The sequence below is a fragment of the Heteronotia binoei genome, chromosome 6 (genome assembly GCF_032191835.1).
Source record: "Heteronotia binoei isolate CCM8104 ecotype False Entrance Well chromosome 6, APGP_CSIRO_Hbin_v1, whole genome shotgun sequence".
Classification (NCBI taxonomy): Eukaryota; Metazoa; Chordata; class Lepidosauria; order Squamata; family Gekkonidae; genus Heteronotia; species Heteronotia binoei.
The window spans coordinates 77,932,581-77,954,931 of record NC_083228.1 but is presented as its reverse complement, the minus strand read 5'-3'; the positions used below and the strand labels follow the sequence as shown (position 1 = coordinate 77,954,931).

The following is a 22,351-nucleotide window of genomic DNA, read 5'->3' as shown; positions in this document are numbered from 1 at the left end:
TATGCGGTATGGCCCCATATATTTCCGAGTCAGATTAATTCCAACTTTTTTTTTTTACACACCCCTAGCTGCCACCTGGGCCTCCATATTTAAAGAGGGATCCAGGAGCACCCCTAAGCTTTTGACCTTGGGCACCGGTGTAAGTAGTTTTATAAGTTCACTTGCTCATATATACACTTATTTGTGGCATGTGGAAAATCTTAAAGAACTAATTCTTAGAACAAAATTCAAGCCCAATAGCAACAAACAAAATTTACAAAATCTTTGACTCACCAAAGCTTATACTCTGGATAATTTTGTTGGTCTTTAAGGTGCTACTGGACTCAAATGTTGTTCTATTACTAGACTAACAGTCTCACCTTAAAACAATTCTTCTTAGCTTACAAACATCCCTCTAGTACTAATATTCTCTAATCTCTGTAAGAGGTGACTTGCTTAAAACAGTGCCATAAAAAACAGCCCTATAAGAACACAGAGTAAGACATTTTAAATTGCTACAGCAAATTTCAAAAAACACAGCTGCCAGTTAAGAATAGTCTCCAGACAATACATAGGAAACCTGTACTATGGAAAAGATCCTTTTAACCTATTATATCAGATGGTAGTTATCTATGGGGGAGGATGCTAGTATAAACATTTTGTTAATCACTTAAAACATAAGCAGGACAGCACTATAGCATTCATGCAGAAGACATTTCCCTTGGATTTTTAAGATGTAAGAAAAGGTGGCTAGTGAAAAATGGCTTTAGAACGCTGTGAGATTTCAATCTCTACATGAAAAAAGCAGAGAAGGTATATATTATTAATAATATAAATGTGAGAATTTAGGCCACAGAACAGGATTCTGAATGTGGTAACTCCAGAAAATCCTTTGAAATTTTTCATTCAGAACTGCCTCTCCCATATTTATGACAGACTTCTGTTTCAAGATCCTATTTTATCAGGCATCACCAGAAGTTCTGTCCAACCTCAAGATCAGGATTTTTTCATGTACTAAAACTGTATCTCATTCACACCACTCATTGTATACATTTACAGATCCTCTAACCATAACAGTTTCTAAACCACCTGCAGTGCTAAAAACAAAACAAATATTAAAATAAATAATACAAACCAAATAGCAATAATCAAATGAATTAAACAGATCTAAAAGCAGTAAAGAAATCTTTTCAGAAGCCTCACAAAAATGTTTTCATCAGTTTCATCATCACCCAGCAATGGAGTCAAATTTACATAGGACATTTCACAGCACTGGGACAATTATTAGAACATTCTAATTCTAGTGGATACCAACCTTACTTCCACAAAAGATGGAACCCAAGCAGGGCATTACTGGCATATCTTAATGTGGGGAAGGAGTGGAAAAGGGATATCATCTCAGGACAAATCTTCTCCACTATATATTCTGGACCAAGAACACTTTAAAAAAGCAAAGCCAATACTTTGAGTTGAACCAGGAAGCATATTAAAAGAAATTCACTGACTACCAATATAAATGCAGTATGTTCTTGTTAGTTTACCCCAGCCACAAACTGGGTAACACAATTTTGAACCAACTGAAATTTCCAGACAGTCTTCAACAACAGTCCCATATAGATAACACTACAGCAGCCCAGCCTGGAAGTCATCAATGCATGAATGAAATTGGCTCTTTATGGTCAACTGGTACAGGTATAGCTGGCAAATCAAAACTGGGGGGGACATGCACTCAAGACCACAGCTGCTACTTGGGATTGTAGTATACAAGAACACTTCCCAAGGCGCACACCTGACCTTGAAAGTGTAATTCTCAAGCCAAGAGGCTGTCTGAAACTCCCACTGTCATCACCTGTTTTATCATAAGAACATAAAAGAAGCCATGTTGGATCAGGCCAATGGCCCACCCAGTCCAACACTCTGTGTCACACAGTGGCCAAAAAAAATTTATATACACACACACACACATATATATATATACACACACACACTGTGGCTAATAGCCACTGATGGACCTCTGCTCCATATTTTTATCTAACCCCCTCTTGAAGCTGGCTATGCTTGCAGCCGCCACCACCTCCTATGGCAGTGAATTCCACATGTTAATCACCCTTTGGGTGAAGAAGTACCTCCTTTTATCCGTTCTAACCCAACTGCTCAGCAATTTCATTGAACGCCCACGAGTTCTTGTATTGTGAGAAGGGAGAAAAGTACTTCTTTCTCTACCTTCTCCATCCCATGCATAATCTTGTAAACCTCTATCATATCACCCCGCAGTCGACGTTTCTCCAAGCTAAAGAGCCCTAAGTGTTTTAACCTTTCTTCATAGGGAAAGTGTTCCAAACCTTTAATCATTCTAGTCGCCCTTTTCTGCACTTTTTCCAATGCTAGAATATCCTTTTTGAGGTGCGGTGACCAGAATTGTACACAGTACAAATCTGTTTTGATCTTAAGTTTATTCATCCTCATTCAGATAATTACTCATTCCAAGCAACCAAGTCAAGAACCTCATCTTCACCTTGATCTGACAAAAAGGAGACATACGAGATGGACAACATGCCACCATACTTCAATCCCTATAATTACATATAAATATTAAAAAGGACAAAACTGAAAGGTATAAGCAAATCCTGAAGACAAGTCTTACAGAAGAGAACAAGAATCTCCCATCACCATCTTCTGGAGCCAAAGTGGTCTTTTCCTCAACCTTCAGACACTCCCTAGAAGGATACCATGGTTGCCTGTATCAAAAAATACTGAGAAATTCAGGAGAAACTGAATCACACTGCTGAGCACTCTCCTAGTGAAGCTATCATCCACTGTAACCAAAGTAGCCCCTGTTCCAAAACTAAAATAGATCTGGACAATCAGTTTCATCCAAGGTTATATGGAGCTGTCCAACCTCTACTTGTCAAACACCCAGTCCCAAAATGGCAAATTCAAGATTTACCTTTACTTTCCAAGATCTGTAAGATCAAGAGATTGTTTTCCAACAGGAAGTCTGACTACTGCTAAATATAAGAGGGCAGGCACACAACATCACCCCTTCAACGTTGATATACCAGCCAGTGAATACTGTTGTTGCACTTATCACATATGCAGTTACATGGGTCAGATATGCGCACTCATTTCAACACAGTGCAGTAACACAGTCACATATTTAATACATAATGGCCTACAAGACGGAATCCTGAAATGACACCTAGACATCTGATATACACTGTCTGGCATTATAGCACCTTAACTGTGGTGATTTTAATTAATTTATTTATTTAATGTATTTTAATGTATTTTATCGTATAATGTATTAACTGTAATCGTGGTACTTTCCATGTCTGTGAGCTGCCCTGAGCCTGCCTCGGCGGGGAGGGCGGGATATAAATAAAAATTATTATTATTATTATTATTATTATTATTATTATTATTATTATTATTATTATGCCACAGCTTTCACGGAAAAGACCATATTTTCCAGACCTTAAGATTATAAGAGATATGGCTGCAAGTGAGCAAGTGCTTGCCTAGTGAATCTCATCAACGGGTGAAATTTCAGGTTCCTATATATTTTCCTATATTTCCCTCATGACTAGCAGAAGCAAAATAAATTATGCAAAACTGTAAATAAAATTTCAGAATTATATAAATTAAGAAATCATGTAAACTTAGTTTTCATAATTTAAAGACCGCAGGATTCAGCCTTTTTTTGCTACAGAATCTAAATAATCATAGTGCAGAATGTAGATCCTTAAGACAAAAGATGCACATAGCCTTGCCTTTTGGACTGCAATGATGGGGAAAGAAGCTATATTTCCAAAACAAAGATCAAAACACATTGGGCCCCTTGCTGAAAAAAGATCAAACCCTGCTAATTACAATATTTAGCCTTAATAAACTATACAAAGAATTTCTTGTTATAACACTGAAGGTTACCCAATGAGCTCTTAGCTCTTTAGGTGAGACCTGCATCAGCGACTTGCTTATTTGTCTCCTTGCCTCTATGCTAATCTAGCTTTCTGATAATGTCATGGAATGTCCCTGACATGGAAGAAACACATCCACACATTCCACGTAACAGTTGCTTCCACCTTTACATTAAATGGTCATTGCTCTCGCCTATTATGACTTAATTTTTCTAGGAGATATGAGGTGGTGGAAAATGAAAGATCAGCACATCCTTCGGCCTCATGTACTGCAAGTTGTCAATGCTTTTCTGTCCCTTGCAAAGATCATTACTTAATCAATTTCAATACTACATTTCCAAAATTATAAGTGGTTTAGAAATAGCCAGAAAACTTCTAAAGCAAAGCCACGAAAATCCATAAATTCAACATTAAAAACAACAAATCACCTTAAAAACAGCCAAAGCAGTCAGAGACTGTCCAGAGTATCAATGTTTTCAACTACACAAATGCCTAGAATTCTATTAATATAAAGTTCTACCCAACAAGCAAGAGCTTTCTATTCCTTCCTCACATAACAATAAAATTAGTCCTATGCGGTTCACAAGAGAGTTACACATTTTACCAGTTTAATATTCTTCAGAAAGTGCAGATAAAGAATTTAAAGAACTATTCTTCTGAAGGCTGGGCATTGCTTCAGATACCATAATCCACGATTCCAGTTTTAAACAGATTCCAAGACTACTTGATCTCTTTACATTCAAATGCATTAAACAATGATGAAGTCAGCTTTTACAAAGTATAATGCATAGGAGAGTTTTCCTTTAACAGCACCATCCTACATGTATGTTCTTTGCATTGGAGAATAGCTGCTGTTCACATTCAATTAAAAATGTCAGCCCTTCCTGGACAGTCAGAGCAACATTGGGCAGTGAAAACAACTGCCTGAAGTACCAATGGTATTTATAGATCTGTAGGGCTACTGAATTTTTGGCTTTTACACTTCCTACAGATAGCTAGTAGCACCAAGACAATTTGTTCCCTATGTGCTTCAGCTAACAGAGAAGAAATAGTTAATGGAATGGATGAAAGAACAACAAAGTGCTGTCTTATCTCAGCCAGTAGTCTATCATTTAAGACTTTCACATGTACAGTTTTCCACAAGGAAGAACTTTACTTGTGTTAGCTTACCGCCATTCTTTTGGTCAGCACAAGTAAATACAAACTAAAAAGTTAATACACTGTATTTTAACATAAAAGTTTGCTTTCTTTCCCTGGGCAACAGAGTATAGTCAGAACAGGGAAACTGAGGACTTAAGAGAGGGTGTGGAGTATAATTAAAACTCTCTCAACCATTCAGTGAATGCCACAACAAAATGAAGATCAAACTATACATTTGGCTATCCTCTGACCAACTATGAGATGGACTCTCATGCCAGCTGCATACATGTGCTCTGGAATCAAACAAAAATGAAATGTCAAACAGCAGGTAAGACCACAGGATGATCCAAACCAACCCACAATAAAAATGGGCACTGTGCAGAAACAGAGCCTGCTGGATACATACAGATTCTGATCCATGACTCCAGTCACTGCAACTTCCATCAAAGAGTTGGCTATGGGTGGGTAAGAAATTCAGTCTTCTTTCTTAATTCTAAAAAAATCTCAGAAAAGCTCAGGAAGAGCTTCCTTCCTTCATTCTTTGGCCCCAGATTCCATGGGGGGGGGGGATAATGGGTTCAGAAAACATTTGCATCAGAGCATGCATTCTATAATGCTAATCCCCCCACCACAGCCTTTAAACTGTGAAGGGCAGTCTATTTGTACCTATGTTCTAATTTTTAGACATCAACTCCTGCAGCACGAGTAACATTAAAGCACCAGAGTTCTGGCACTCTGCTGTCTACATTCCAAGGAAGCATGAAGAGTACTACTTATACGCAAACCTCAGCCATCACCAGATCACCAGTTTTCTGTTCAAAGCTGGGGGGGGGGGGTCATAAAAATAATATAACACATAATAAAACATGCTGTTACCCCCTGCCCCAACAGCAGAGAATCCTCCTCCCTCCATGGGCTCATTTTGGCATCCTCCTCATTCACATGCTATATATCCACTTTACTAGTAAGGGAAATTGGATAAGAAATACATTATTGGAGACATCAACCCAAAGGAGGCACATTTAGAAACCTGCATAATTTAACTTTTATTTGAATAGAGACACCAAACAGTAAGAAGGAATGCTAAAGGACAACAGTTGAGTCATGTGATACTACTGAAAAAGAAAAAAGGTAAATACCATGTTGTATTGCTAAAACACAAACTTGGAAAACATTCTGAGCTATTAGCTTACTATAACCCCACTTCCATGCCACACCCTGAATTGGTGCCACCAAAGCATTATGGGTTGTGAAGACAGATGCTGTGCTTTGAAGAATTGGTTGAAGAGTTAGCATCATCCCTATCCACTGACAACTGACAACTGATTTTGGGGAAAGGGCCTTAAAACCTACAGCCAGTTCCCAAACCACAGCACAAAGTTTAGTAATGTGAAGACTTGCCTTTGCAGTCTCAAATGGCTTTTGATTTCTAATAATAATAATAATAATACCTTTTATTTATATCCCGCCCTCCCCGCTGAAGCAGGCTCAGGGCGGCTAACAACAAAGTTCAAATATACATTATACAAAACAACATTTTAAACCATAATTAATTAAAACGATTAAAATTCTAAAACAGTAAAATTGAATTGTGCTATTGTCTAGATGGCGACCTTAATTAGCAGTTCTAGTCTGCGAAGGCCATTCGAAACAAACTGGTCTTACAAGCCCTGCAGAATTGCTCAAGGTCCTGCAGGGCTCGTGTTTCTTCTGGAAGTTGGTTCCACAGCTGTGGGGCCATAACAGAAAAAGCCCGGTTACGGGTACTTTGAAGTTTTACTTCTTTTGGCCCGGGGATAGTCAGCAGGTTCTCACAAGAACACTTGTGTCTTCTGAGGAACTATTTTGTTTGGAGAGGGGTTTTTTGTGTGCTTATGCACATACCTACAACTGTTCAAGGGGAGTTGATTTTTGTGCAAACTCACTGTTTCCAGTGGGCTTGTAAAGGTTTAAACTATACTTGGTGCTGGACCTATATTGTATATTTTGAGCCACAAAAAACTGACATAATAGCCCTTGACTATTAAAAAAGAATGATGCTTTAATGTAACAATTTTATAGAAACAGTGAATATGGCTTTATGAGGATCAAATACCTAAAAACCACTTTGAATAAAATTGGTCCTTTTTGTAATTTTCTGAAATTACAAAACTGATGAAAACATAAGACCTGATGTTTTCACTGCAAATGTATATAACCATTTGAGGAAGACAGATCCCAGGTTAAAGTCCAAAAAAAGCCTAATTGGCAGTATTATATGCCCCTCCTCTAAGACAAAACTATTCCTGCGGGGGGGGGGGGATCAGTGAGAGGGCCTAACTTGCATGCAGAAGACGAGGGAGCAGCGATATTGGGACATGGGGAAGAGACACAGTGGCTGAGACCTTCAAGAACTGCTGCCAGTTAGAGTAGACAGGACTGGGTACGAATGGTCTGACATACAATGTCAGCTTTGTATGTTCTTTAGCAGCAACTGCACATGGAGAAACATCCAAAATGGCAAAGTATAGTGTCATCCCTCTCTGCTTTATCAGCCCACTCCAATGATCTCCCACTCTCACTACCACTGCTTTATCATTACCATTGCCATTTCTAGTGAGAACAGTATAGCTGTATTGTGATTGCCTGCATTCTTGATTACTGTCACTCCAAGCCGTGTGGATGGAAGCAAGCACCCCCCCCCCCCCCCGCTCCAAAGTCATTTAGAGACAGATTTTTCATTTTAAAAAGCTATAAAAATAGATCTGACCTTCTTGTAATTTAACATTTACTAGGTGTCAAACAAACAAACATTTAGAATTCGGTAGGAGATACATATTTTAAATGTGCCTCATTTAGAAAAGTCTACCCAATTAATTTGTCTGTCAATTCCATTCTCTTCAGAAAAATGTATGCATTTATAAAAAATATATACTAGCAAGGAAATTACATTTTCCAAGCTTTTTACAGTTTCCCTATTCAAGATGAAAAATTTACCAAGGAATATGGATTTACGACTACAGAACACAGGGCTATTTTGAAACCCAATAAAAACTATGGGAACCAGAAAGCTTCTATTTCCATAAACCATTTCGGATTTTAAATCTCTACCACCTATCGCAACATATATCCACTCATTTAAGTATAAATCTACTATGCATGATAACTGGAACAAAACAACTTTAAATACTCTAGCAACAGAGCCTTTTTTTGTTTTTGACTTACAGAAACCTAAAGTTAGATGCATAAATACATTTGGATTGTTTCAATTAAAAATATGGAGCATTCTCAATTCTCACTTGATAATGAGCACAGACACTAGTCAGTACTTCCAAGAACCTATCATATCTGGATTAATTAGGAGCCTAGCTTCTGGCACCCACTTTGTCTATATTGGCCAAACTTTACAGAAGCTCTATAATTTTCCCCCACTACTGTCGTTTGCATTTTCTATATTGCCACAATAGCCAATCATAGCCAGACAACCAATGTACAATAGTTATTGGCAACATGATAAAGGAAGGAAAATGGTTTACGTATACTAACATCCTAGTCTTGGGGGATCCAGTCAAGCTACGCAAAGAGGTGTGTTTGTCCCTTGCATACTCCCAAATGTGGAAGTAGGATCAGAAACTGGATCTGGAAGAAAGGGTAAACAGCATGTTAGTTAAATTAACAGATGGTACTACATTGGGTAATGCTGCAAACATTAGCAGGAACAAAAATACAAGAGAATTTAGGGACATATGAAGGAAAATGCACAACATTTCAAGGAAGAATGTCACTGATGTACAATGATATTCTAACAAACAGAAAAAATCTTTAAAAACACAAATTAAATAGAAATGAATAGAAGCTGAATAAAAGTGTCTGCACAAAATCAAGGATAGAAGCAACAAGTGAGGAAAGTGACAGTTAAAGACATACTTGCTTTACTGCAACAGAGAAAAACTGCCATAGCAAATAAGCCACGATACCAACCCTCATTCACTTTTATGGTTTTTCTTCCTCCAGTCTGCATCTCTGAAAACTACCAGATTAATACCATAACAAACCATATTATAGATGGTCAAGGAAAACAAATTTTAACTTTTTGTTTAACTTTGATTCAGCAGGAAACAGGTGCATGCTCATATTCAACACTTTCACTGCAATGCCAGGGATACTCTCCAAGGAGCAAGCCCCATTGAGTAAAATGAGATTTACTTTCAAGTAAACCTCTTTAGAATGCTCCCTTAATCTCTTAGTTCTCTCTTTTGGAGACACCATCTTTTCCACTAAAAGATCTAGTCAACAACTCAGATTAAGTATCATAAAGCTCACAGAGCATATGCCTCATACATGGTGATTTAAGCTGCAATTCCTTGCAAAGTTCTGCTATTCTTAAATCTATGGGTGCGGGCTTCAGCAGTAGTTTGCATGTAAGAAGGAGGAAGCGTTTAAAAGCCAGTTTAAAAATGATCAGAAAAAACTGAAGTAGCACAAATAAAGGACTAGAGTGTGTGAAAGAGATATGATGGCAACACCAAAAAAGATATGCTACAGCAAGGACAACTGATATGTAAGCAAGAAATGCACATTCCTTTTAAAAACATAAGTAGAAAATGGATTAGTACATAGTTACTTATTCCTCTACACTTCAAATTGCATACTAAGTGCTAAAGGAACAAACCAAACATACACAGTATCCTTGAGGAAATTAATATGTTTATGACTGCATAACTGCATCTTTAAAAAGGGTTCCAGAGGAGATCCAGGAAATTACAGGCCAGTCAGTCTGACTTCAATACCGGGAAAGTTGGTAGAAAGCATTATCAAGGACAGAATGAGTAGGCACATTGATGAACACGGGTTATTGACGAAGACTCAGCATGGTTTCTGTAGGGGAAGATCTTGCCTCACTAACCTGTTACATTTCTTTGAGGGGGTGAACAAACATGTGGACAAAGGAGACCCGATAGATGTTGTTTACTTTGACTTCCAGAAAGCTTTTGATAAAGTTCCTCATCAAAGGTTCCTTAGAAAGCTTGAGAGTCATGGAGTAAAAGGACAGGTCCTCTTGTGGATCAAAAACTGGCTGAGTAATAGGAAGCAGAGAGTGAGTATAAATGGGCAGTCTTCGCAGTGGAGAACGGTAAGCAGTGGGGTGCCACAGGGCTCGGTACTGGGTCCCATGCTCTTTAACTTGTTCATAAATGATTTAGAGTTGGGAGTGAGCAGTGAAGTGGCCAAGTTTGCGGATGACACTAAATTGTTCAGGGTGGTGAGAACCAGAGAGGATTGTGAGGCACTCCAAAGGGATCTGTTGAGGCTGGGTGAGTGCGCGTCAACGTGGCAGATGCAGTTCAGTGTGGCCAAGTGCAAAGTAATGCACATTGGGGCCAAGAATCCCAGCTACAAATACAAGTTGATGAGGTGTGAACTGGCAGAGACTGACCAAGAGAAAGATCTTGGGGTCGTGGTAGATAATTCACTGAAAATGTCAAAACAGTGTGCATTTGCAATAAAAAAGGCCAACGCCATGCTGAGAATTATTAGGAAGGGAATTGAAAACAAATCAGCCAGTATCATAATGCCCCTGTATAAATCGATGGTGCGGTCTCATTTGGAGTACTGTGTGCAGTTCTGGTCGCCGCACCTCAAAAAGGATATTATAGCATTGGAGAAAGTCCAGAAAAGGGCAACTAGAATGATTAGAGGGCTGGAACACTTTCCCTATGAAGAAAGGTTGAAACGCTTGGGACTCTTTAGCTTGGAGAAACGTCGACTGTGGGGTGACATGATAGAGGTTTACAAGATAATGCATAGGATGGAGAAAGTAGAGAAAGAGGTACTTTTCTCCCTTTCTCACAATACAAGAACTCATGGGCATTCGATGAAATTGCTGAGCAGACAGGTTAAAATGGATAGAAGGAAGTACTTCTTCACCCAAAGGTTGATTAACATGTGGAATTCACTGCCACAGGAGGTGGTGGCAGCCACAAGCATGGCCACCTTCAAGAGGGGTTTAGATAAAAATATGGAGCAGAGGTCCATCAGTGGCTATTAGCCACAGTGTGTGTGTGTGTGTGTGTGTGTGTATATATAAAAAAAATTTGGCCACTGTGTGACACAGAGTGTTGGACTAGATGGGCCATTGGCCTGATCCAACATGGCTTCTCTTATGTTCTAACTCACTTCAGTATATTTTTAAAGCAGTGTTCAAGGCATTTGGAAACAGTCAAATTACATAAAAGCTATCCCTCCTTCCTGACCAATGTTTTAATTGTTGTATCTATGTCTTCAAATGTATTTTAACTGTTTTAAATCATTTTAATAATGAGGGGGCTGGTTTTAATGCTTTTTAAATGTAATTTAATTATGTATGTTTTAATTTGTTAGCTGCTCTGATGACCCTTGAGAGGGCAGAAAAATGGGATATAAATTTTGTAAAATAAAAAAAATTACACAAATAATTTCATGTGTCACAGGAATACCTCTAAGTGACTGCTACAGCTAGGAGGGGCTTCGGATGGCTTCCAATGATCCGGGAGAAAATATTTTCCTTGTGGTCTTTGCCTATAACCCAAAGGTTTATCTTTTTTTCTTTTCCCACACCACATTCCCTCCCAACCTCCCAATCAGAATTCTGAGTGTTTCTTATTTTTAAAAAGAGAGCCTGATTAAGCAATTGGAATGAAAAGAATTGAGCAAGTGTGAGTGTAAATTACAACAGTTATTTTAATCCCTAGTTTTGAAATTTAGTCCAGAAGCACAGATTCTCCATATTACTGTTGCTGGCCCCAGTACATGCAGTCATGGACAACATATACATAATTTCTTTTCTCAGCCAAGAAAATGTGGAAGATACATGTCAACTGCCAGTAGCATGAGCTTAGAAGTTAAGTTTCTGAGTTTTAAATCCCTGTCAAACACTAGCAATGTTCATGAAGAAGAAGAAGAAGATGATGATGATATTGGATTTATATCCTGCCCTCCACTCCGAAGAGTCTCAGAGCGGCTCACAATCTCCTTTACCTTCCTCCCCCACAACAAACACCCTGTGAGGTGGGTGGGGATGGAGAAGGCTCTTACAGCAGCTGCCCTTTCAAGGACAACTTCTGCCAGAGCTATGGCTGACCCAAGGCCATTCCAGCAGGTGCAAGTGGAGGAGTGGGGAATCAAACCCGGTTCTCCCGGATAAGAGTCCACACACTTAACCACTACACCAAACTGGCTCTACTCTACTATGCAGTGTAATTTGGACAAAGTTCAAAGCTAAAAACATACATTTCATGCTAATTTAACATAATAAAAATTAGCAGCTCTTTGGAGAGGAAAAATAAGTTCTAGGCTATTTAAACATGTTTGAGGAAATATGCTGCGCAGGATTCAGAACTGAGAGTTTCATTCATTACATACAATAGATCCTACTCAATAAGGAAAAAACATTAAGATAAACACATATGTAACTTACCCAAAGACATCATACCAGGTCTGAGGGCAACTTTATGAGAAATATTTTATATAGAAAGATAAATAACTGAAGAGAACATATTTATGTCACATAAGGAGGTCACACATGCATAAATAGCAACTTTTTCATTTACAGGACATGTAACCTTGGGGTCCAATTCTTTCCCAATCACTAAATAGTTATTTTAAGAAGAAAGGATTGTGCCCACTTTTTATTAGGGACATTTGTGCTTGTTTTATGCTTGTACACCTGACACTGAAAATACATGTCTCTTAGTTCTATATAAAGAATGTGTGCAGGACACTCAAACTCTGTTATTTTCTAGAATATCTGTTTTCCTGAGAAACCCTGGAATATCTGCACGTTTGGTGCTGAGCAGTCAACAGTGAACAAGAGTGCTTCAAAGATTGTGGCTGCTTTGCATTTGGAAAAGAAAGGAAATCTGGCACAATGTACGAACTTCATAAACATACACATCAATATTTACTATTTTAACTATTTAATATTTACTATTTTAACTTCTGTATAATGCCTTACATTAAAAATGATAAGCAGTGTGCAACAAGAACAGTGTGCAACTGGGCAAACTATAGTTGCACACCCAGATGTAGACTCTGCAATATTTAGTAGTCTACATTAGTATCCTTCAACCCATGAGCCAGGAGCCTCAAGGTTGGTCACAAGCCTCTCAGAGGTGTTGAACTCATTTGTTACGAGGGCCAGATCTGACATAAATGTCACTTTGTTGGACTGGGCCATGCATGCCATGAAATGCAACCTAAGGTACTGAAGATATAAACCTTATAAAGGTGATTTCAGATGTTGAATGGCAATAGCAATAGCAGGTGAATGACAACAGCAGGACTGATTGGATTAGGTGTGATACGTAGAGGGGTAGTAGCGTGGAGATACCACCATTGGTCATCAGACAGGAAACCTCAATTCCATCTAGAAGGATTCAGCCCAGGAGGATGCAAAGAATAAATGGATATAAGCCTGACATTAAAAGCCACAACATTCAGTTGCTGACCTAAGAGTAGCAGTGCTCTTACAAAGGAATTTCAAAGGAAGATTAGAAAAAGAGACTGCTGAACTGCAATTGCTAGTGAAACTTAAAACAATGCATCCTCCTGGGTTGAACTGAAAGCTAGTTTGCTGTCTCATTACCAATGTGTGCTATTATCACTTGGCATCTGAAATCACTCCACTCTCCAAGATACAAGAACCAATCCAAGTGTTCTAATTCCTAATCAAGGTCTTTTTGGGGAAAAAATCCTGATAGGAACAGAGAAATCCAACCTTTTTTTAAAAAAAAGCCTTTTCAGAATAAACCCAAATAATTTTCTCAATGTACACTGCAATTGTTGGAAGAATCCATCCTTCCACTTACCTTCCCTGCCTCCCTTCCTCCTGAATAAAATGTTGGTCTTAAATCTGCCATAGGAGGGCATCTCTCTCTTTCCTCTCCCTTCATCCCCAAAAGAGGAGAGGTAGCCCTGGAGAAGCAAGTAGAAGGGGAGTGGATGGGTGAGAGAGGGGAGGAGGCAGGCAAAGAGCGTGGCAGAGGCAGGCTTGTCTTTGAATTTCTCCCCAAGAAGCCACTACAGAGCTCTGTGTGTGTATGAGAGAGACAGACAGACAGACAAAGGGAGGGGGGAGGAAGGAAAGAGGCAGGAAACAGGAAGATAAAAGCCACTGAGGGAGCAGGGGGGAAAGCAAGGTAAGGCAGTAGCAGCCATGGAAAGGAAAAAGGCGGTTGCATAGGGGGGCCGATTTGAGCCCTATGCGGGCTGGATATGGCCCATGGGACACACGTTTGACACCCCTTCTCTAAATAGATGCCATTTTCCAGCAGCTTTCTAAAGTGGCTGCCAGTGCATATGTGCAGAGCATCAAGGTGCCACACCTCCAGTTACTCTTTCCACTCAGTAGGGGAGGTTTCATTTTAAACCATGAAGATACAGAAACTTTAGCACAGCATCTTCCTGTCACATGACTGTGAGGTCACTGACTTCCTACCACATACTTACAGCTTAATGGGCCCCATGCTGCTACCTGCAATTAAATGTGGGTCACAGCTCTGAAAAGGTTGAAGACCACTGGGCCATATAATCAAAGCTACAAATTTTAGTTTCCAAGAGTGTTCTATGGCTTTGGACTCAAGTCCAGCAGCATTCTACCAAACTGTTAAATCATTTTGTCAAACAATTATTGGCAGGAGGCTAGTTAACACAGGACCCCTTGCACCTGGTTATATCCAAATATCTACAACTTTGACATGGAACCAGGATAGCATGATTCTTAGATTGCCATCTTTCTTGTTCTTCTGATTGGAATTAATTTTCTAAAGTTTTAACATGATTATTGTTATAATTTTTATGTTGCTCCCCCCCGTGAACAGACTCGGGGGGGGGGGAGCAACATAAAAATAAATAAATAAAATTTTGCATGTGCATGCAAGGGACAAAAAACAAACTACTTTACGTTACCCTAAAATCACACTGGCATAGATATTCAAGTATTAGGTTAACACAAACAATATCCTGCACATACTTTACTACAACTAAGATCAACAATAATTAATCATTTTGCTCCACAAAAATAAAGCCTGTGCATTGACTTTGTTTCCTGTATTAGGAAATATACCAATTCTACATGTCAGACTTATTATCTGAAACTGTATGTAATACTTCTTTCACATGTTCTAGATTTACATAGAATACATTCCATCTTCTAAAACACCAAATACTTTTGACATTAAAAAAATGCAAATCAAAACTGTGTTTTCAGCCTATTATTGTGCCATTTTCTCCCAGGTCAATTCCGCACTAGGCCTTTAACCCTGGTTTAGCCCTGTCCCCAAACTGACATTCTACACTTGAATCACGGAAACATAAAAATCTATTATTCTAATGTAGAAAATCAGCTTGGGGACAAGGCTGAACCAGGATTAAAGGTCTAGTGCAGAACTGGCCCCAATAGTCACATCACTACCTACAGTTACAAGCAGATCTACTTATTATTTCATCATGTAACCTTCCTGAGGCTTATTGTTGCAATACATTGAACAGCTATCTTTGAACACTAGCTAGCTGACAAACTGATTGTTGTTTCAAACTTAACTCTTGATGATAGTCAAAATTGTCTGGTTTTGTTAAGAAACTAAACACACTGTTTAAGGAATATGAACTACAAACAGTTCTCTTAACAAAGCTATTTTTACCAACAGATTAATATATTTCCAATCCAATCTTAAGAGTGTCAGCTATATTTTGTTTCTTTAAATAAAACTACATTTGAACACATTTAACAACTTTTTCCCTATTAGGATACAAAGTACTTAAATATTTTCAAAACAACTGGCTATGCCTCACCACCACCTTTCCTCCTCAAACACTTGCTACAGAAAGTCCTTTAAAGCATTTTGTAACATGATTCCCTTGAAGTAGCACCATTGTCATTTATCTGATAGTTTTATTGTTTTAATATTGTTTTTGTTTACTGTCTATCAAGGGTAGGGAACGTTGGCTCTCCAGATGTTTTTTGTCTACAATTTGATGTGAGTTGTAGGCAAAAAACATCTGGAGAGCCAACGTTCCCTACCCCTGTTTGCTGTTAGCCACCCTGAGTCTGTACAAAATGGGCGGGATATAAATATAACTTAAATAAATATTTAGAAGACAAAATTAGACCACATCACCTTCTATTTAACTAGTTTTAGTCCAGACCAATCCATAATGCTGATAAAGCTACCAATCTCCTTCAAATATTTTCCCCATTAGTACCTATCCAGGATATCAGGTATTGCACAGTCCAACAGCCCACCTAACTCAGCATTATCAACTTGTCTGGCAGCATGTTTCAATGTTAGACTTCAGGGTCCCAGGCAGAAAGTTTTCCCAGGCCTAGTGTTTTCCCAAACCTGACTCCCCCAATTATGCAGGGCACATATATTCTCTTCTATTAAAATGTAATTCAAAATTGATTAACAAACACCCTCCCTTCTGCAGAGAAAGAAAAAGCACTGGGAAATCGTAACACTTATTGCACCACGGCTATTTATGGGTGTTATGTATGAAGCAAGTACCATATCCGAGACCTCATAAAACTGATCATATTTGAAGTTCAAACTGTCAGGTACAATGCCATCAAGATAAAATGCTACCAACACAATTACACTTTGGACCGTCTAAAATGTTTTTGTACTTTACCTCCAAAAATAATCTGGATGATTAGGTGATTAACCTTCACAAGCTTAGTTACTTCTGTCATATCTTTTGTTTACACAAATGGGGGAAAGTGCACCCAAACAGAAACTGAAGTTACAGGAACAACAGGGTAGAAACTAAATATAAGCAAAGAGCATGGCCCCTACATACAGTGCTCATCTCCCCCGCTTAAGACACTACCAGAAATGATCTAGCATGTTTAATCAGAGTTTGCATATATTCTCCAGTGTTTCTCCCCAAGCAGCAGAATAAAATAAATTGCCAGCAACTTTCCCAGCTAATCACAGAATTTCAAATACAAATGCCCACTGAAAATCACTAGGAAGACAACCAAACAATGGTGTGCGTGATTACCTGAAATATTGTTAGGTAGGTCTGTTCTGGAATAATGACGTGTTTGGAGGAGAACACCATAACTGAAGTCAGAAAAACTATTAAATGAAAGAGTGAAGTCAAATACAACCCCCAACAGGCTGAGAAAGCAGAAGAATCTTCCAGAGGCAAGCATAAAATGGACACTGATGATCCCAAATAAACTTTAGATCACACACCTCTCAAGAAAAATTCTGCTGCTTATCACCTATATCTTCTCTAGTACATTAGACAGAAATCTATTTTTCATCATTACTTCTTCACATCTCTTTTGTAACAAGACAACACTAAGCCATCATCTTGATAAACACCCACATCAGTGAGACATATTGGTGGTTCATTGTACTTTCCCAAGCCCTGTACTATTTTTAATGCAGCTATAAGATGAAAAGGTACCGAATACTGCTTCACAGACCAATGTAACGAAAAGCAGGCACTGCATATTTTAACAAGATATAATAACCCATATTTCATATGTGGCTGAACTTCTGTTGTGGGGAGATATTAATGTTTGACAGTGGTAATACCTCATCTGTCTAACTATACTGAGTAAATACAAAAAGGGGACATTGCTTAAGCAAGGATTAGAAATAAAATTACAAATATTAAGATTAAAATATTAAAGCACCGAATATGAGAGCTAGGTAGAAAATCACACTATCACAACCACCTCAATTCTCTTGCTACCTAGGTAAAAAAGCTCATTCTAAAGTTCTCTATTCCTACCACTACTTAACTTGTATTTTTGCTGCTTATACAGTAGTACAAAATTTAGAATGGCAACACAATTTGCACTACTTAAACTCTATCAATATACAAATGGAAGTAAGCCCTTCTGAATACAGTGAACCAGCATGTCATAGCAGACAATGTAGTAGACTAGGATCTGGAAAATCCAGGTTCAAATCCCCACTCTGTGATGGAACCTTGCTGGCTGACCTTAGGCTACTCACAGACATCCAACCTAATCTATCTCACGGAGTTGTTGGGAGGAAAAAATGCAGCTACTCTGGGTCCTCATTGGGGAGAAAGACAAGGTATAAATGAAAAAAACTGAGAGTGACTTCTCAATAGCAGCACAGTATAAACTGATTGCATAACACAGAAATAGATGTTATTATAATCATAATGAAATCCACTCTAAAATTGTGCTTTCCACCTGCATACCCAATTGACATCTATTTGACTTTTTAAAAACCACACAAAAGGTCACTGTTATCCCGAGTACAAGACTTTCCACAGGAAAAAATAATCTGAAAATTTTCACAATTCAAAGGGTCTGGGCTAGGGAATACTTTTATCATTACAACAAGAATACAGCAACATAGATAAATTTTAGGATGTACTTTGACCCACATTTCCCAAGAGTAAAGCAATAACGATCGTCTTCCAGATGCGTCGAATCACAAGCCACTAAGCTCAACAAGACTGGACCCATAGCCAAAGAGCAACAACGTGGCGAAAAGAAGAAAACCACGGCCAAATCGATAAAAGAAAGAATAGCGATGCATCTGCATGTTTAAATGTGGGATGGGGAGAGGGGCGTGGCCACCTTGGAACAATCACACTCTACGATAATTTCATCAAGGGTAACTTTACAAAACCGGATCATCTCCTCACTGCGGGCGTGTATACGGCGGATGCTAACCTAAACACTTCCTTCCGCAACCCACTCCGACGGACACAGCCCGCCTCACTCCCTTCCCCCAAACAAAGAGCCCTCCCTCCAGAGACGGGAGAAGGAGACAGAAGGAGACCAGGCCAAAGTGGGCGGGGCGGAGCCTAGGCCGCGGTTGTTCCGTGAGGAGCCAGGGAAAGGGGGGGAAGGGTGGGGCGCGCGCATGCATCGGCTAATCCACGCGGGAGGGCGGGGGCGCGCGCGCGGCCGGCACGCGAGCGACCAGAGATGGGGGAGGGGTGGGAGCACTCTCCCTCGCTGTGAGGTGAAGGGGGGGGGGGTCATACCGCGGTTAACTTCTCCTCCCCCCACGTACGCACGCTCCGATCCCCTCCCCCCACTGGTCCCTCACCCACACAGCGCAGCAGCCGGTGTCGCCACGAGTCGAGCTGGTGGCGGAAGCCGCGCCTCTCGCTAGAGCAATCCTGCCGCCCGCACGGACTCGCCATCTTCTAGGGGAGGGGCCCCGAGCCGCCGGCACGCCCGCCGTTGCGTCATGGCTACGTCATCGCGCACAGCGGGGCGGTAGTAGTGCTGCCACGGGCAGCTAACGCCCAAAGGGGGAGGGGAGTGTTGCTGTGGTAACCACAGCTAGGTTAAGGACAAGCCTTTAGGAGTAGACGCCGAAGTGAGCTGGCTAACTGGGCAATGATTTTAACCGCTAATCCGTGGCTGGCCCCCAATGCCAGCCGTTGCCTCCAGATGCGAGAATCAGTTGGCCGACCAAGCTGAGTATAACCAGCATCTTAATAATAGACTACACAAAACCGGAGCTGCAATAAGAAGGAAGTTGGATCTTCGGTCCTAAATCAGATAGAGTTAGGGCCTCAGTCTGAATTTGAGCCCTTCCTCTCCCCCGCAAAATACATTAGAACATTGTTCTGAGCAAAGGCCAAGCCGTAGCAACGTATGTGGCCTTTATTTTTTTCACACAAAGTGCTTTTAAGGGTGGTGCCTAACCAAAGTGAAATTGTGTTGACTTACCTACTGGGATGTGAGGAACACTGCAGCTTCACAGAAGTAAGCTTTGGACCCTCCTGAGCCATTTGTCCAAACCTACCGGGATAGGGGGGAAGCCTTTGGTAAGGACCCCTAGCTCAGCTAATCTAGAGCCATGGAGATCCAGCACAAGCCCTTCTGCAAAGATTTCTTCCACATCTAATCACTAGACTTGCACAACTCCATGCCCCATTGCCAAATTTTGCCACCTTAGCAGATTTTTTTCCAGCGTGACAAAACGCTGTTCTCCTGCCTCACTGGGAAGCAGCTAAGGTGACCAAACCTGGTTTACAATTGGCATAGTGTCTCCACCTGAGACCCCAGAAGTATGAGGTAAACACTTGGCACTTAAGGGTAAGTAATAATTTTAAAGGAGTTTTAACACACAAAGCTGTCCCTGATGTTGGGGATCATGATCGCTTTTCCCTTCCCACCAGTAAGGTCCATCTTCAGATATACTAAAGTTTTTCCTTTGTCTTCCAAATCAAGTAGGACTTGTAGCTTCAGTCAGAAAGGTCACGGATGGCTCTTTTTGAAACCAGTCCTCCATTGGAAGTTTGCTTGACTTCCAGGTATGTCTGGTTCAGACTGTCAGGCAAAAACCAACTTTTCCTGTTTTATTAATCGCACAGAGGTTACACATACGAATCAGCTAAGGAACTCAATTTTCTTTCTCACAAGGTGAATTGCTAGTGGAGTTCAATGGCATCTCTAAGATCAGTCCAGTGACACCAGATACCAGATGAAATTTTAGGGCTCCTGCCATGTGTGATTTGGAACGGCCCCCGTGCAAACACCAGTCATTTCTGACTCTGGGGTGACGTCACATCACAACATTTTCATGGCAGACTTTTTATAGGGTGGTTTGCCATTGCCTTCCCCAGTCATCTACAGTTTCCCCCCAGCAAGCTGGGTACTCATTGTACTGACCTCAGAAAGATGTAAGGCTGAGTTCTGGAGCCGGCTACCTGAACCCAGCTTCCGCCGGGCTCAAACTCAGTTTGTGAGCAGAGAGCTTCGTCTGAAGTACTACAGCTTTACCACTCTGCGCCACTGAGCTGCTTACTTGGAACTACCTGGAAGTTATTTTGGGCTGCTAAAAAGACACAAATAGATAGCAGAGGAACACTGAGCTTTAAATAATAAAATTTGTCAGCTGTCCCTACCCCTGGTAGCAGACCTACCAGGCCCCCTTTGTTTTTGGCTTTCTATAAAATTAAGAGTATTCTAACGGACACGGTATTTTAATTTCCCAGGACTGTTTTGCTCTGAAATTTCTATTGCTGACTGTTGATTTTATTAATGACAGCCACTTTTTAGCATTGCTGGTGTTAAAAATTTTGTTATTACTCTAGATTCTATTGCTATTTTATATTTTAAAATAATTAAAATAACACGTACAATATAATGTACAATAAAAACAACACATAGTTATAAAAGTTTATAAGTTTTACTTAAAGGTTTACAGGAATAAATGATCTTTCCCTTAGTGGTAGAATGCTGTAAGGAAAGGACTAAAAACAGCTCCTAGGGGATAGAGTTGCAGGATTTAAGGATAGCAGTTGAGGGCTTTACACGGGGTACACAAACATACACAAACCTGTGATAACACAGATTTTTTGTACAGGGTTTAAATGTTTTAAATGGTTCAATGTTTTAAATGGTTTAATGTTTAAATTTAATGCTCTATGTTTAACGCCTATTTATGTTAGATTCCTGTGTTGTAAGCCGCCCTGAGCCACTTGTTGGGAAGGGCGGGATAGAAGTCATAAAATAAATAAATAAATAAAATAAATCAATGACAGCAGCACATGAGGTCATGGGCAAAGAAATATAAGTGGGGACTCTCCTCCAGGTACACTGGATCCAAGCTGTTAAGGATTTCAGATGTAAAAAAATTGTATAAATTAGGAATGAGCATAGTTAGTTTAATGTTGGTTTAACACGCTCTCTGCAACAAGCTGTAGCCAACATCCTGGCTGCTGCTTTCAGAACCAGACAAAGTTTTCCATATTTCTTCAAAAGAAAGTCTATAGTCACCAAGTCATATGTGACAGTGGTCACACATCTGCTTTATCAAAGATTGGCTGCAGCCACCAGCACTGAGCCAGGGGCAGAAGAACTTGAGAGTGCCTGTTTTCAGAGCAGGGAGACTATAACCCCATCCAGGTCAGTGTGTATCCCTATTCCCATGTCAGAATTACTACAAATGCTTTGTATTTGTTCATCTGCTCCTTTGCTGGCTTCAAGCATGCACTTATGTATTCACTGAACTTAAGACTGAGAGATGGGTGTTATTGTTTTAATTAGCTGCCATGTGTGCCATTTGTATGACAAAGGCAGCCTCTAATTCTTCTGATACGTGCTGATCAAAATTACCTTCTGCGCTATATTTCAGCCTAGAATAAGTCATAAAGATGTTGGGTGACTCAATTAAGACCTGAAGTGGTCAAATCCTAGTTTCTTTCACAGCTATTCTTTAAAAATTGTCTGCTTGTCATTATCTATACACCGAATGTTGTCAGACAGCACATCTCTGAACATTCAAGCATATTATACTGCTGCTTCTTAGGATTTTTTGCTGTACCACGCTAACATTCCC

At 39.8% G+C, this 22,351-nt stretch overlaps 2 protein-coding genes across 2 annotated transcripts in view; both read right to left on the bottom strand.

Moving 5' to 3' along the window:
• The window catches only part of LOC132573894 (uncharacterized), a 118,518-nt gene extending 99,322 nt beyond the window's left edge, over positions 1-19,196 (bottom strand). The window contains exon 1 of the mRNA XM_060241831.1: positions 19,107-19,196. The gene's annotated coding sequence lies outside the window, so the exon portion shown is untranslated. The remainder of the gene's footprint in view (positions 1-19,106) is intronic.
• LCOR (ligand dependent nuclear receptor corepressor) overlaps positions 1-19,230 on the bottom strand; it is a 93,098-nt gene extending 73,868 nt beyond the window's left edge. The window contains exon 1 of the mRNA XM_060241832.1: positions 19,103-19,230. Coding sequence (XP_060097815.1) covers positions 19,103-19,199 — 97 coding nt within the window. The 5' untranslated portion in view covers positions 19,200-19,230. The remainder of the gene's footprint in view (positions 1-19,102) is intronic.
• Positions 19,231-22,351: the final 3,121 nt, after the last annotated feature.